Source organism: Zootermopsis nevadensis, unplaced genomic scaffold (assembly GCF_977971745.1).
Source record: "Zootermopsis nevadensis isolate Lab colony 2312 unplaced genomic scaffold, Znev_1.0 Znev_ptg000028l, whole genome shotgun sequence".
In the NCBI taxonomy this organism is placed as follows: Eukaryota; Metazoa; Arthropoda; class Insecta; order Blattodea; family Termopsidae; genus Zootermopsis; species Zootermopsis nevadensis.
The window spans coordinates 10,542,217-10,558,223 of record NW_028259160.1 but is presented as its reverse complement, the minus strand read 5'-3'; the positions used below and the strand labels follow the sequence as shown (position 1 = coordinate 10,558,223).

At 39.7% G+C, this 16,007-nt stretch overlaps 1 protein-coding gene across 6 annotated transcripts in view; it reads right to left on the bottom strand.

The window, feature by feature from the left end:
* The window catches only part of Sema2a (Semaphorin 2a), a 576,182-nt gene that overhangs the window by 128,554 nt on the left and 431,621 nt on the right, over window positions 1-16,007 (bottom strand). For all 6 annotated transcript variants that reach the window (XM_087357602.1, XM_022083582.2, XM_022083583.2 and 3 more), the window contains one exon: window positions 5,727-5,814. In XM_087357602.1, coding sequence (XP_087213728.1) covers window positions 5,727-5,814 — 88 coding nt within the window. The remainder of the gene's footprint in view (window positions 1-5,726; window positions 5,815-16,007) is intronic.

Sequence of the window (16,007 nt, the reverse complement as noted above, 5' to 3'; positions counted from 1 at the left end):
CCATAACTCGTGAACTTGGACCTACAGCACAGTAATAAAGCAATACACAACCAGAACTTACGTTACTACCACCTGAGAGAGCCAACAATCTTAAAATGGAAAATTAAATATTTACTTACTTAATTTATCTTTGTTACTATAAAACATTTTAATACTAAAGACGGGCTACAGGGGATATCTTCATATCGTAAATATTGTGATATAAGAAATTGAATACAACAGTCACGTGATCACCTGAGACTACCGTATTCACTAGCAGCGCCGCGAGCGGGTTTTATCTGAACACTACAACACAGTGGTTGTAATGGCGGAAAAACTGCAGGTTTTGGTTGACATGGCGGTCATAAGAATTTGTGTGAAATCCATTAACTTGGTTAGCGGCTATTAAGGAGAGGCAAACATGTGGATCTGGTTTTAAAATGCGCCACATGAATAACAGCAGCTGAATTTTGGGTGATTTTGCTCATCTACTGTCGCGTGACCGCTTGGTTGGCTAGTAGTGTTGATTAGAGTCAATATCAATATTGTGTTTTAGTGAAGCAAATTGTTGGTATTCAGCATTAGTTATACAACTGGGGTGTTAAAACATGGAAGGTGCTAGGTTCTACATACACAGACCAGAGACATGGTGCATAAAGTATTCAGTAACTTCAGCCACGGTGTTGCCATAGCGGGGAAAAAAAAATTAATGCACTGGAATTGTACAGAGAATTCTCAGTTCGTGTCTCTCTTTCTTTCTGTCCGTCATCCGTCGATCACTTCAGCCCAAGTTCTTGTTGAAAACGAAGAAAGCACGCACACTTTTTTAGTAACCCGTTGGGTCTTCTACTTTAGAACCCTCTCATTTCCCTTTAAGTTGTGAGTAGTGTCACTTGCGAGCTCTGACAAGAATATCAACCAAACACAAAGCCGCTCTCAACGTAGGCGCTGAAATACTTCACGCAAAGTAAAAATTCTAATTCAATTTTGTATCGCGTCTTCGGGTTAACAGCAGATCAAACTTTGCCATTACCAGAATCAGCCTGGCATCTCTTTACATTAAAGTCAGTTGTGATGCAAGTCGTAAGTAATGCGTCCTAAAGCGTGGCCGATTCACACACTGGGGGAGGCATGCAGTCCGACTGCGATTATACGAGGTTTTCCTCGGCTCCCCACAGGAAATAAAAATGAAAGATTGTTCTATAAGATGACAGTCGTTCAGTTGATGGAGAATTTCCCCGCCTTCTGAGGAACGGCCTCTTCGCTGGAGCTCGTCACTAAATTGCCTCAATCCAGTTCAATAAGATCCACATTCTCACAACCTGATTCTACTATGATTCATTTTATTGGCATTCTTCCACCGGCACATGTGGATCTGGAAAGAGACCTGCATCCGCTCTTTTGTGTTTCCCAACTGAACATTCGTGCTATATGCGCCGCCCATTGTTTGCTCCTCGATCCATATTCAATTTAATCTTTCTTTTATCCAGGCTCTTCCACTCAGCAGGCCACTTGACAATGTGGGACCCACACTTTGCACCAAAGTCGACGTTAATTAATCGGAAGGAAATTAAAATATTTGCGAAGACCTGTACGTCAGAGTTCTCTTAAATGCGTTTTATTTTCATTTGACCAAAATAAAGTTCTGATTATTTTGTAAAACTTTCTCGACTTTTAATAATCTCTTTAAAAAAGTAAGACCAATAAACGAACTTGTGTTCCCGTCACTTGGGGAAGGGGGGATATTTACTCCCTTTACCGTAAAATTTGCCAATTGGCTTTATTTTTGGTTTAAAAAAACCCGAGTTAATCCTTCCCGCCTGGTGCGCTGACCATATTTCAGCATTACAACACAGGCGGGTTTATCTGTCCCAGAGGGGCCAACACTACCACGTGGCGCTTTTGTCGCAAACCCCTGCAGGTACAACTACCATTGTAATTCATTTTATATCCCCCTTGTGGGGATTAAAATAAATCCGTTAACTGTGAGTCGCCCCACTCATTACGCTCCAACACCGGACGACGAAACCGTGCGCAATAGAGAACCATAAATAGCAATGTACGAGAATAGTAATGTAAGAAATTATAATTAAATTCCTTCGGCACAAGACAACACATAACACAACATTCCTATAATGAATTAGGGCGCCATCGAATGCAATCATCAAATGCCTTCTTCAACAGCTGCGTTCTATTCACTTTTATCGGTGTCTCACTACTTTATTACAGAAGGTAATTTAATCTGAAGGACAATGATGGTGACTGTGAATATGATTCAGTATCGAAAACAGGGCGTAGACTGGAGGTTAATGTTGAAATTGAAGTTAGGATAATAGGATAGAAAGGAGTGGTTGGATTTATCCAGCGAAACATAGGGATTGGTGGCAGGCTCTTGTAAACACGGTAATGGGACTTCGACGGTTCCATAAGTGGAAAGGAATTTCCCGACCAGCTGAACGTACTGTCAGCTTCTCAACAGTTTGAAGTCTGGGCGTTTATGAGGTTCCTCCAAAAATTTAAATATACCACGCCAAACTGAGAGTGAGCCGGGATAGCTCAGTCAGTATAGTGACTAGCCACGGGCTGGACGACCGGGGTTCGATCCCCGATGGGGGCAGAGGATTTCTTCTCTAGCCTCTGCGTCCAGACCGGCTCTGGGGGCCACCCAGCCTCCTCTACAATGGGTACCGGGGTCCTTTCCCGGGCGTAAAGCCGGCCGGGGCGTGATGCTGACCACTCACCCCCATCTAGTGCCGAGGTCAAGGAAGAGAGGAGCTATACCTCCACTCACCCCAAGCGCCTACATGGCGTATAGTGGGACAAACTTTACTTTACTTTTTACGCCAAACTGAGAAGACTATAAGGAATATCTTTAAAAAGCAAAATGTTATATTAACGGAATAAAACCTTGAAGAACCGGATGGAATAAACCCTGCACATTAGTTTAAAAATAAAGTTTCAGACTACATTAGTTAAATTACTGCTTGTGGTACAGTGTTTTACCAACTTTTACGGCAGGGACTGTCAGCTGAAAGAGTACAGAACAGTTATCACTATAGCACTCCTGGAGATTAGATATGTCCAGTACCAATTCATTTACTCATTTAAAAGTAAACCGCTGATGAAAAAACATACAATTAAATGAAATGTTGCGAAAAACATTCGGGAGCATTCATTATTCTGAACGAAGAGAGAAGGAATGGTCTGCACTCGTGGTTCGTATCCTTACCTCATACTGATGATGTAGATTTATAAAGTAGTTTGTTTAGAATTTATGGATCTGTGCCTCCAATCCCCCATACGTCTATGTGGCGTGATGCTTAATCAGGCAAGGAGACAACTCTATATGTAATCTGTACCAAATGAATCTCGGCCGAACATCAGCATATACTCAGGTTCTAAGTGGTTTTATTCAGACTCTCCTGTCGAATATTAAGATTGTGCATTGAAGTAGGCCAAGAACGCTTCCTTCCACAACCCTACCCAGGTGTGGTCATCTTCCACCTTATTCTATGATGTTGAGAAGCTTTACTAAATAACTTAATCAATCAAAGCTCTGAAAAGGGACACACTTTCCTTCCACGGGTTCTAGAAATTCACATTTCTTTCCAATTATCTGTAGCATTAGCAGGCAATGGGATGGCTTCACCGTTCCAGAGTGGTTCTTTAACACAGTCGGTCTTACAGCGCGGTAATGCACAGGGAGTTCTGCTAATGCACGGAGCATGGAGATGAGAAGATGACACCCTTATGATAATCATCCTACCTCCCATGGCGCGTCGTGACGCCTATGCAGGGCTACTCAATGGTACGGCCAGTGATCCCTAGACCCCTCTTCATCAACTATCACGGCCTTCTTGCACCGAATTCATACAGAAACAATTGAATCTCTTCGATATTTGAAAGAAACGCCTTTATGAGTGCACTGGTAATGACGAAACTGCTTATAGTATTCACATAAGACACCACCACCTAAGGTTAGGACCAAACGTATTGTTTTATTTTAAACACCGAAGAAATTGTGGCTAATTTTTCATGATAAATAAATGTACGGCTTCTGGTGAATCAGTTAATTAAATGCAATTATGACTGCGTAGCTTAAATTAAAATTGGCTACAGAATTTACAGACATTTCGTGATTAAAAATAGTGAATAACGTATATTTAACATTAGGCATTTCCTGGATCTGACAGTGACATCAGTAGAAAACGCATCCATGTAATACAGAAAATACTCAACTGAACGCTACAGCATGTGTAAAATTGAGTAGCCCTTCTATATTCAAACTCCCATCTGGTTATAAACTAAATGCCATTACTCCAGAACATCTGAATTCTAAAACACTGCAGACTGCATATTCGTAGAAGGGTCTAAAACATTATATAGACCCCAAGGAGAGCTCGATCTTGGAAGAACAAAAAAGCTTCCCTTAATAGGCCTACGCGTTACATTCAGTAGGAACATCGTTTCCTTGTTACCTTTTTTTTAAGCGTGTCCCACTTGTAAGAACTACATTAGCGAGACAGTACGGCATCACTCTGTCCCATCCCTATTATGCAAAAATGTTGCTTCATAAAAAATCTAATTTTACCACTTCAAATTCACTAAACCTTAAGGAGGAAGCCGGAACGAAAACAGAAATACTTTAAGCCAGCCAATGGGCGAAGTTCTTCTCACTAGAAGCAGAGTTAGTCAAACAGCTCAATCAAAAGCACGCGGAACATTTTGAGTTGATTTTTAATATTTTTTTTTGAAATCAGTAATATGCTCAAACGTTGCATCGTATTTTACCAGTCAGAAGATATATAATGAAAAATTCAAAATTACATTCCAGTGCATAAAAACCATTTCACGTTCTGTATTTTCAGCTTCTTGTTAATGAGGAAAGGCCTCATGAATTAGAAACTTCAAAATTCTAATGCATACTTCATGACATAAACTGTGCAAATGTGACGCCGATCCATTGTTCTTTGCTAGCAACACTCAACATCCGAGTCAAATTTGATACCTTACAAATATTTAATTCTAGTAAAATCAAAGAGGCCAAAACGGGAAATTCACGTCAGTTTGGTAAGAACTATATGGACAAGCCAAACACCCTAAACAGTGTTATACGCTTTGTTATTTATTAAGAAATCTGCAACGTCGGCAGTAAAAATGAATCCCCCTTCCCACCTAACAGCTATTATATTTATGAGAAGACATTGGCAAAGTGTAAATGAATCTAAAATAGTTACATGATGTGTATAAATTATTTCAACATGGTAACTTAAGAATCCTGTAAAACAAATTAAATTTTCCTGTGACCTGCGAAAGAAGCTAGTCTACCTAAGCTCGGATTAATACAAAGAACCATGATTCCTTATATGTATGTTTTATGCTCTTTACATTAAATATATTCGTAGTGCATAGCAACTCAGCATTCATTACAATAAATTAACAATGTTTTTGATTGTCATATAAAGCCGGAAGATAAAGACTTTCACATGCTTGGATGGTGATTTATAGACGAACTTATAGCATTGGTGGAATATTCACACAAACAACAAATCTGAACCTCAGCACGTGTCAATTATATCATAAATTCCATACGGACTACCCTGAAAATGAACCCGGGACTCCGCAATCAGAAACCTATGTGTGACCGCCTGAGATAAGGGGCGGTAGAAGCTTACAAGTGATATTCACTCTTCAATCATGAATATTCAAAATATAATTCATGACAAAATTGTGTGACTTGTACTTACATAGCTCCAACGTAGAGAGCATCTCTTTTCTCGTCCAAGTAGAACGTTCGGTAATACAGCTTGCCACAGGTGAATTCTCGCACATGATCTGCAAAGAATCAGAATAAATGCGTTAACAAAGCTGGAACAAGCCACAAAGTAAAAGATACCACGCATATTGAACTCAAGATCAAAAAGAGAAGTCGAACCAGAGGAAAACTATGTAAACAGAAAAAATATATTAAAGAGACGATAAATTTATCGCTTACGTTATACAAGGATGGTGCTGCAATCCACAGATTTTTCAGAGAAATAGGGAGAGTTAATGGAAACAGGCCACATCAATTAATTGCCTTTGATATCACCGTTAAAAATTAAGTACCATTACTTACTATGTAACTTAGGCATTTGGTAAAGCGGACTTCAATAAATGAAGATTAGATGAATTATTTACTATATAATTTTAATTCCATTCACTACAAATTACAAACATCAAACTGCATCAGAGAGTACTTCAAGTAAGTTTTACTCTTTATTTAATCGCACGGAAATTGAAAGGACACATATCAGTAGTTTTCCGCAGTGGCGATTTTATGAAACATCATTATTAAGTTCAGATCTATTAACCTGGAAGAAAATGGCACATTTCCCGTTAAAATGTGACGATTTAAGCAGTTTCCAGAAGTTGGCGAGAAAAGAACAACAAAAATAAAACCTCACGATTATAATATGATTCCAAGAAAAAATTCTAATATGGGACCCCTACATTATCTATAAGCCCGGGACAGGGTCCGGTGGAGGGCTTTGGTTAATTCGGTGATGAACCTTCGGGTTCCGTATGCCATATAATTAGTTAGCTAGATATTATCTATAAGAGTTCTACTCACCCGACTGAGAAGTTCGAAACACTGCCCATTTTTTATATAGACCAGAATGTACGGCTTGTTTCTATTTTGCTTTATAATCAAAAGTAGACACAGAGAGGTTGTAAATCCAGAGCTGTCATCATGAATGGCTCTCAATTTCGATTGCAAAGGATAATCGGCCCGATAGCTTCCCGACTCATCATCCCATCTCATCGTACAGAGAACACAATTATCGCGACCAAATAGCTATCGCTGCCGGTGACGTGAACTGCCATCATCTGGCCCTCATGATCCTCGGTCTTACACGTACTAAACCAGAGATGAAAGGTAAAGCAGATATAAAAATTAGCGAAACAAACAGCGAGGTTAGCAAAGAAATCCATTTAAAACACAGTCATAACGCCATCAAAGCAGCGGAATTCTCTTAGGCCAACGGCATGAAAAGCGTTTCAACTGGCATAAACGTGAACAGATAAAAGACACACATTATCCAGAATTCAAACATCAGAAGGGAAGAAACACAGGTAGAGATGTGACGATAATAATAACATGGACAAATATATAATATGAGATAGACATAAAAAATAAAACATCTTAAAGGATGTAAGATTGGAGGTTTTCACAGCGGTGAGTATGAAGATTTCTGTCTTCTGGGTTGTTGCGCTGTGTAGTCTGGTCGATGTTAACCAACGTTTCAGAGATCATACTGCCTCCGTCATCAGGACGATTCTTAGTATGAAAATTTCTGTCTTCTGGGTTGTTGCGCTGTGTAGTCTGGTCGATGTTTACCAACGTTTCAGAGGTCATACTGCCTCCGTCATCAGGGCGATTCTCAGTATGAAGATTTCTGTCTTCTGGGTTGTTGCGCTGTGTAGTCTGGTCGATGTTAACCAACGTTTCAGAGGTCATACTGCCTCCGTCATCAGGACGATTCTTAGTATGAAAATTTCTGTCTTCTGGGTTGTTGCGCTGTGTAGTCTGGTCGATGTTTACCAACGTTTCAGAGGTCATACTGCCTCCGTCATCAGGGCGATTCTCAGTATGAAGATTTCTGTCTTCTGGGTTGTTGCGCTGTGTAGTCTGGTCGATGTTAACCAACGTTTCAGAGGTCATACTGCCTCCGTCATCAGGGCGATTCTTAGTATGAAGATTTCTGTCTTCTGGGTTGTTGCGCTGTGTAGTCTGGTCGATGTTTACCAACGTTTCGGAGGTCATACTGCCTCCGTCATCAGGGCGATTCTTAGTATGAAGATTTCTGTCTTCTGGGTTGTTGTGCTGTGTAGTCTGAATCGTCCTGATGACGGAGGCAGTATGACCTCTGAAACGTTGGTAAACATCGACCAGACTACACAGCGCAACAACCCAGAAGACAGAAATCTTCATATCTTAAAGGAGTTAACATGTGAGAATGACGAGTGGATTCAACTGGCTCGAAATACGGCCCAGTGGCGGCATGTGTGAAAGCCGGTTTTCATAAATGATGGGGAATTTCTCAAGTAATTCGGAAACAAAGTTTCTCCAGGGGCTGCTCCAAGAGCTGTGTAGTCACATCTGTATGTCGACATACGTAAATCCAGCTGTTCTAAAACCAAAAAACATACCACGGGGTAAAGAAGCGAGAAGACAAAGCGTTCAACGCTGGAATTGAAGAGGACATTCCACACAAAAAGAGGATATTGGTGGAATAATCTAGTTTCACGTGACAATGCTCCAGCATGTAATCTCATCGCACCGATTTGCACATTTCTCATCATGCCTTCCTCTTTCTATCTCACACTGTTCTACATCAATTCACTCACTCTCTTTCTTGCACCTGTATCATGAATTCAGGGGCGTACAAACAAAGCATGTGCTACTGTTTTCACTTATGGGGGACCGCCATTAAAAAAATCGCAACATTCCAGAATCCGGCTTCTGGACTTCGCCACGTTTATATTCTCCGAGCAAAGACCTTCTTCAAAGCCAACAGTAACTCAGCTTGCCAACATCATTCTACCGCTGCTCCATATTCGCTCATATATTACTTGGGAGATGGACCCGTTGAAGACCCAATTCCACAAATACATAGTCTCACTCCATCGCAACAATACCAGATAAGTCTGCCAAGCAGATGGCATTTGCCGTCTGTCAGAGTCTGGCACGTTTTACGAAATGTTGTAAAGCAAGTCGCTGTTTCCCATAAGCGTAATGTTCTAAAATCGGGTTACGTACCCGAAGGACCAAAATAAATTATAAAAAAACTTTAAATAACAATTTTTAATGCCTGAAACGATACATACCAACAACAGAAACATTTTCGGTGTTAAAATACACACGCCACAAAAAATCTTTCACAATAAGCAAGTTCAAGTAAAGCATTGATGCGAACTCACTAATGAACTTGCCCCGACGTCACTGACTGTGTCATCTGTTCGCGTTTTCGTCCGCAAGTGTTGGATTTCGTTCGGAATATTTCGGATTGGTGACGTCGCGGTCTGTAATGTGTCAAGTGGAGGGTATGTACTTCATTATGTGTTCGTATGAGCGAAATTTCGCAATGTGAATGTTAGTAAAGCGATGACTGACTGTATTTAGTTGTGGTTCCTTTTCAGGAGAAACTGTTACCATATTAGTAAGTCGTATTATTCCTGCCTCCTCCTTGTTGTGGTGACTTTCCTACACATGAAAATTATATTCTAGAAATATATTAATTTTCTGTTGTGTATATGACAGTCCTGCATCATTCGTTTGACTAATCCTTTCAATGTCATTTTTACTTATTTAATCAGCTTATTTAGTACATTTTGTTGAGTGTTGGGATTTAAACACGGACATCGAGACGGTGTCATATATTGGTCAGCCCTACGGTAATCCGTGGAAGCAGAATTTCTGCATGCTCTCCCACACAACACACCAATTGAGTGGACTCTGTGTTATCACACAGTTTCTGCTTGGCTGGTTCTCATGTCACAGAGGCCATCCAAAACACAAGCGAATCGAACTCCCGCTTTGGAAACCCGCCCAGTTACTGTTCGAATTCCAAACTCCATCTACCAGTAGTTATTTACACACGCTGTTCCGTTGTTCACAAAGTTCTGTGGTGCAGTCGCAGAACTTCGCTTTACACATCATTTCATAAGGACTGTACATGACGGCAGCCATTTGTAACGGATATTCTCAAACCCGCATCATCATCATAAGCATTGAAGGCAATTCGACCGATCTTTTAATTTCTTTCCACATTATATATCCTACAAGGCAAACAAAAAGTAGAACATTTCATGTAAAAGGAAAAGTGAAGTGCCCCCTGTGATCAATTAGTACCACGTCATTCAGATGTATGGGGAATAAGAATCAGGTAAACAGATTCTTAACCTCGGCACTAGAATTACAAGAGTTTGTCAGCTTCGCGCTTGTCACCTGTCACTTCAAGGTCACAACAAATGTTAAAGCAGCTTCGAAGATAGATATGCAGAGGTCGCACGTGGTGATTTACAGAATTCCTGAGGGGAAACACACAAAACACTGTCAGTCGTATATTACAGAAGAAGTACAGTTTTCTGAAGAAAACTGCACCTAAGGAAACCATAACACCGTCGTATTTAAGACAAGGCTACTGCCCTGACACTTTTAAAGCTACCAAGCATTATTTAATTTCAGCGTTCAAAGTTTCTGTTTCCGAGAAACATCAGAGCAGTGCGTATCAGTGAGTAAATTAAAAGAGTATATAACTTAAAAGCACCGCGATGTCAGTTATTTTAACCCGGCACCCCACTCCATCGTCCGTCATTCTATTTCACACCAAACAACTCACAGGAGCTAACACGTCTCTTCTTACCAAAATTATTACGAGCTTCTCCCGTGCTTTAAACAGCCCCTCCTTTTACCTGTTTTTACGAGCTGTTATAATCCTACACTTCACCCTTCATACTGACGTCGGAAATTCAGAAATGCAATGTCATATCTGCTATCGCAAACACTCCATCACTGCTGTGGCGTTCATGACTCTTGAAACAAACAACAGGGTGAACAAAAAAATATTATATGAAGGATAGAGTGTAACATTACAGTTCATTTAGTGTCTAAAATGCAAGACGAAGTATTAAACTTGGTCTCTCGACCTAGCGAGAGACAAAACAGATTTAGGGAGAAGTTTTAGGTTTTCACATTGGCGAGTAATGAAGTTACAGCCTTCTGGGATATTGCGCCGTGTAGTCTAGTAGAAATTCACGGATAGATGGGGCGTAATATTAAAATAAACGTTATAGACAAGGAGCGTGAGGGCATGGAATGAATTTATTAGGTACAGGAAGTCGCTAGACTTTGTCTCTGAACATACTCTATCCAGTGCTTGACTGGAATCAGCTTACGTTGTCATATTTTCCCAAACTCCAGATAACGCTGCTGGCCTATGCTCTGTCTGAAAAACATTCTTGTGTGTGTGTGTATGTGCTATGCACGTCACATTTCTCCCTCTAACACCAGAATTAATGTGTACACACACACACATACATGGTGTCTCAAAATTATGTATACACACAACCATTACATAAGTCAACATGTGTATAGATCTCTTCGGGACAGCCTGTGTGTGTATATTTTTTCGTACAACCGGTTCGACACGTAGGATTAATTTAAGAACGCACAGGCGGTGCATTCTGCCTCTTTACTTTTGCAAAACTTAAAGCATACGTGCGATTACATTGCAAATTTGTGCGTATTCCACTTACAGTTTTAGTGAATACAAGCTAGTAAGTATCAATGATGTTTTGACGCGTAATATTAACTGTGAACACACAATTTAGACTACAGAGACAGGTTGATATTAATAACTGATATACACAGGCTACAGGGCCGCCTCAGAACTTAATGCCCAACGACATCCACATGGAAGCGTATTTAAATGGCAGCAACACACGTGGCTATCATCCAGAAGCAAGATTTAATAAGGCTAGACACTGCTTAAAGTTGATTGAATAAAAGCAGTGAGTGCATTCAGTTGTTATATACGGCTTGTCAGCGGTAACTGACAGAGGGTGGTATTTTTATGGCTGATGACAGCCAATCGGAAAATCAAAAGGTTAACAACAAATAACTGCGGTTAATGCAATCAGCGATATACAAAGTTATGCATACGTTTTGTGATACACCCGTTTGATCATGTTTGTATACAACATTCCATTTGACCAAAAGCAAAGGCTACAGCCATACCGGGATACAAATATTGTCGGCATCCAGAACATTAGCCCCCCCCCCCCCAACCCAGACGCTTAGAATCGCAACTGCTTTCATGAAGTATGGCCATGCATGAGAAACTTTTAGTCGTCAGTCGGTCAAGGAATTCCCTGTCGTTTATGGAACCTGAAGGCCCATTTCTGTGTTCACAACAGCCTGCCACTGGACCCTGTCTTCTGAAACTACGAAACTAACACTCTGACATACTATTCTTTGATTAATTTTAATATTATCCTCCCACTTACGCATAGGTCTCTCAAGTGGCCCTTTCCTTCGACTTTCTATTTTTTTTAATAAATTTCTAATCTTTCCCTTTCGTACTACATATCATACTAACTTCATTCTTAATTCAATTGCTCCAATTAATAACTGGCAAAGAGCAAGGTTTCTCATTATGTAGGCCATAATTTTTCCATTGCACTGTTACTAAGACATAGCAGAAAGAAATATAATAAATATATGCAATGGTCTAACTTTTATAAATTTTTCTTCTTGTAGGGGACGAGAATGATAATGATGATGCTCATCAGATGACCTGTAATTAGCAGCAATATTAGTACTCAAAAGGTTCTGACTTCGATTAATCTGCTACCAGCAGTAACGAAAAATAAAAGTTATCCAAACAGGCCTATACATAATGACGAACATTAACATAGACGATTACAGAGGATAAAGAAGAAATGCCCAGCCAAAAGAGAACCACTTTTATCTGTTTCACGTTGTTTCTGATCCGATACAAAATATTTAATCACTGCACCTTGTTTCATTTCTTGGACAAACAAAAGTAGACCTATATGAAGAGAAATTTCATTTCCCTTGGCCTGACTATATGAAGACAGAGTTTGTCGATACATTTCCATAAGAAATAAAATCGAAAATATTTTGCCAGAACTATGTTCTGTAGAACTGTTCCCGATATTCCGAAATTATCAAACAGGTTCCTAAAAAGTGTATCAATCTTAGCGTATGCGTTCAGATTCCTCTAAAAACTATTCATCATACGTTTTTTGCAAAATATCATTTTGTTCTCATTGTAACAACAGTAGCTGATGTCATAAACTGATTGATTATCGATGCAACACTCTATGAAACATTCAAGTTTCGATGTAACTGTATGAAAGGAACAGTGCCAACTGACAGGACATGTATTTGTAATAGCCATTAACGTGGCCCATGTTCAGTGCGGCCTTAACTTATTACTATTTATTGGCATAGAATATACACTAACATGTCCGAGATCAATTTCAATTAAAACAGATAAAAGATCACAGCCAATTTTCCTGTAACAACTGGAGATAGTGGAAGCTTTTGACTTGCCATAAATAAATAGAAAAAAAAGGCAAAGAACGGTGTACACAGGAAAATGTGTAATTAGAACATTCCACTCATACCACTCCTCTGTACGCTACTGAGCCCAACGAACTGTGTCACTGATAGCAAATAACAAAAGCAGCCTTCGTTTTAAAGTGCAATAAGTTAGTTCTGCTTTTTATTATTTATTTTCATTATCTCTGTGGTTCGAAACAATGTCTGATGATAGAATGTGAATAGCTTGTTTTATATACATCAAATTAAACTTACGTGTCTGAATCCAAATGGAACACAAATAAATGAAACTGAATTATTGTTTTTGTTATAGCTTGAAACGATTGGGTACGGTGAAGACACTTTAATAAGAAATTGACCATAATGAACCGAATAAACAGATGCAAGTTGCGTTACCAAGAAACCAGTACACGACGTATTATTTTACTTCTATAAGACTGTCACCAAATATGCATTTTAAATGGAATGGATGATTGAACACCAGTAATACAAAGCCTGAACTAGAATCAAAGGTTATAAACACATCAAGTCTCTAGTTACATAATTTCAAAATCACTGTTCTGCGCAGCTTAAAAGTGAAATGAGAAGTCTGTTTTAATATATCAAGGTCCCCTTAAATTCTTTTTCACTTGAAGTTATGTCAATTTAAGAAAGACTAAAATGCAGAGATGAAAAATTCATGTTAACTCATTGTTCCCTGAGGGCCATGCCTGGCATTACACACTGTCGAGAAGATAACAATTCAAACTGTAGAAATGAATTTTCCTTCTCCTCTTAGCAAGCCTTTACGGAGGGCAATACGCAAGGAATTGTCCCAAAGGCGCTTTCTTACAGCGGGTCTCGGGAGCGAGCAGACGTTACTACAGCCGACACGAGTCTCAACGTAAGTTGCCAAAAGAATGTACCGCTGAGAATACCTCTCCCATCCGTTCCTTACAAACTCGACATGTTCAAATTACTCTTCGAGTCACCTAGTCGAGGGAAATTTCCTTCGGGTTCCATATTTCATTCTTTCTATAAGAATATAAAATTCTTGTCATGATTTCTACAGCTCTCAAGAGTATAGCGTATGACTTATACGCAACTGAACTTCTGTCCATAAAGAAGCAAAGAAGGAAAATTAGTCTGTATAAAGTGTCACAAAAATATTAGTCTGTGAAACGCATATACCACAACTTGTTAATCCTCTTCTGATAAAATCATTAGTTTTATAATGTAAACGTGTGATTGATGCCTAACAGGCAAATACCAGTGACCTGCAAAGCTCACTGCCTCCATCACCAGGAAGATGACAGAGGTATAAGTACCTCTAAAACGTCGATAAACGTCTACCAGACAACATGCACTGCATCCCAGAAGACAGCCATCTTCGTACTTTCCACCATGAGAACTCTCAAATCCTACTAATTGTTGATCATTCTAAGTCAAAAAAAATCATTATCTGTGGCCAAAATGCAAAGTTATTTATTGTTAAATCAGGTGGTGTACATAGAGACCACTGGACTTCAAAGTGCTTGTTCAAAGAGGATTTCTCGGCTTTACAAACCACAAAGTACATAAATCCTTTATCCACGTAGAAGGCACACAGTCTTGCATGCAGTAAAGCGGTTCAGTTCCAATATTGAAGTGGGCTACAGCGCCAAAGCCGTAGAGAAATAATTGTCCCTGAAATGTCAGTTATTTGTCCACACGGCAGAAATATACAAGAGAATTTGTGTTGCGTGCGATGCCCCAGACGTTTAACTACACCACGGCGCCATATTCACCGACACGACAAATTCGTAGCTGAATAAATTCGCCACTTCAACAGCCAAACGCTCGTCTCGGAGAGGCCACGTCTGTGAGAATACGTTCAACTGCAGATGACAGTCAGACGGTGGTATGCTGCGAGTGTGGTTCAGATCCAGTCCGTTTGTACAAAATGAGCGTGGCGTAAAGATGGCTGACACACGAGAGGATGGTTGAGACATTGTTGGGACCTGCTGCGTAGGCAACGCGGTGAGAGAAGTTGAACCCAGGGTGTTTTGAATTTCCCACTGGCGTATGAATACAGGAAGTATGTTGAAAATATAATCTACTAACTTTTTAACGATGACGCAACGAACTACGCCTTTTTATTTGCAGAAAAGACAGCGTCCCTTCGTAGAAAAGACAGATTTTGTGTTAGGTTTGACAGCCATCTTAACAAAAAAACAGCAATCATATTAGTGATTGCACCGAACTTCAAAAATGTCCAACAGCGTCCTCTGAATTTTGTATATAAAGTTTTGGATTTGATGAAAAGCTATAGATTAATTCGTTTTCAATCTACGTTTTTAGACCGTAGCAGAAGTTGTATCGCCGAAAACTACATTTGATTATAAAGTAAATTCAATTACGATGACGCGGAACACAAATTAATTAAAAACATCAGTTCCCCGAATTACATTCGTAGTCAAATGGAAAGAACGGCGTTCATCAGGGAAGGACTCAAACATTAGACATACAATGCGCTTTATTAATTCCATTAATATGCGCACATAAAGAACACTATGAATTCTATACAGACTCATGGAGCTGAATTTACGAAATATGGCACCGTTTAAATAAAATCTTTCAGACGACTGAGATATTAATTTATTACATGATTATTAGCGTTCCATGTCAAAGTCTGAGGTCCTCTTAAAAGGCCACACATCTACGAAAACACGTGATTCTACTCTGCATCTAACAGACTATGTTACTGAGATGGGTGGGACATGTAGCATGCACCGGGGAGATAAATGCGTATAAAATTTCAGTCGGGAAACTTTAAGGGAAGAAACCACCTAGGGGAACTTGTCACAGGTGGGAGGATAATATTAAATTGTATACTTGTATGGTGTGGGATAATTGGATTCATGTGGATCAATACACG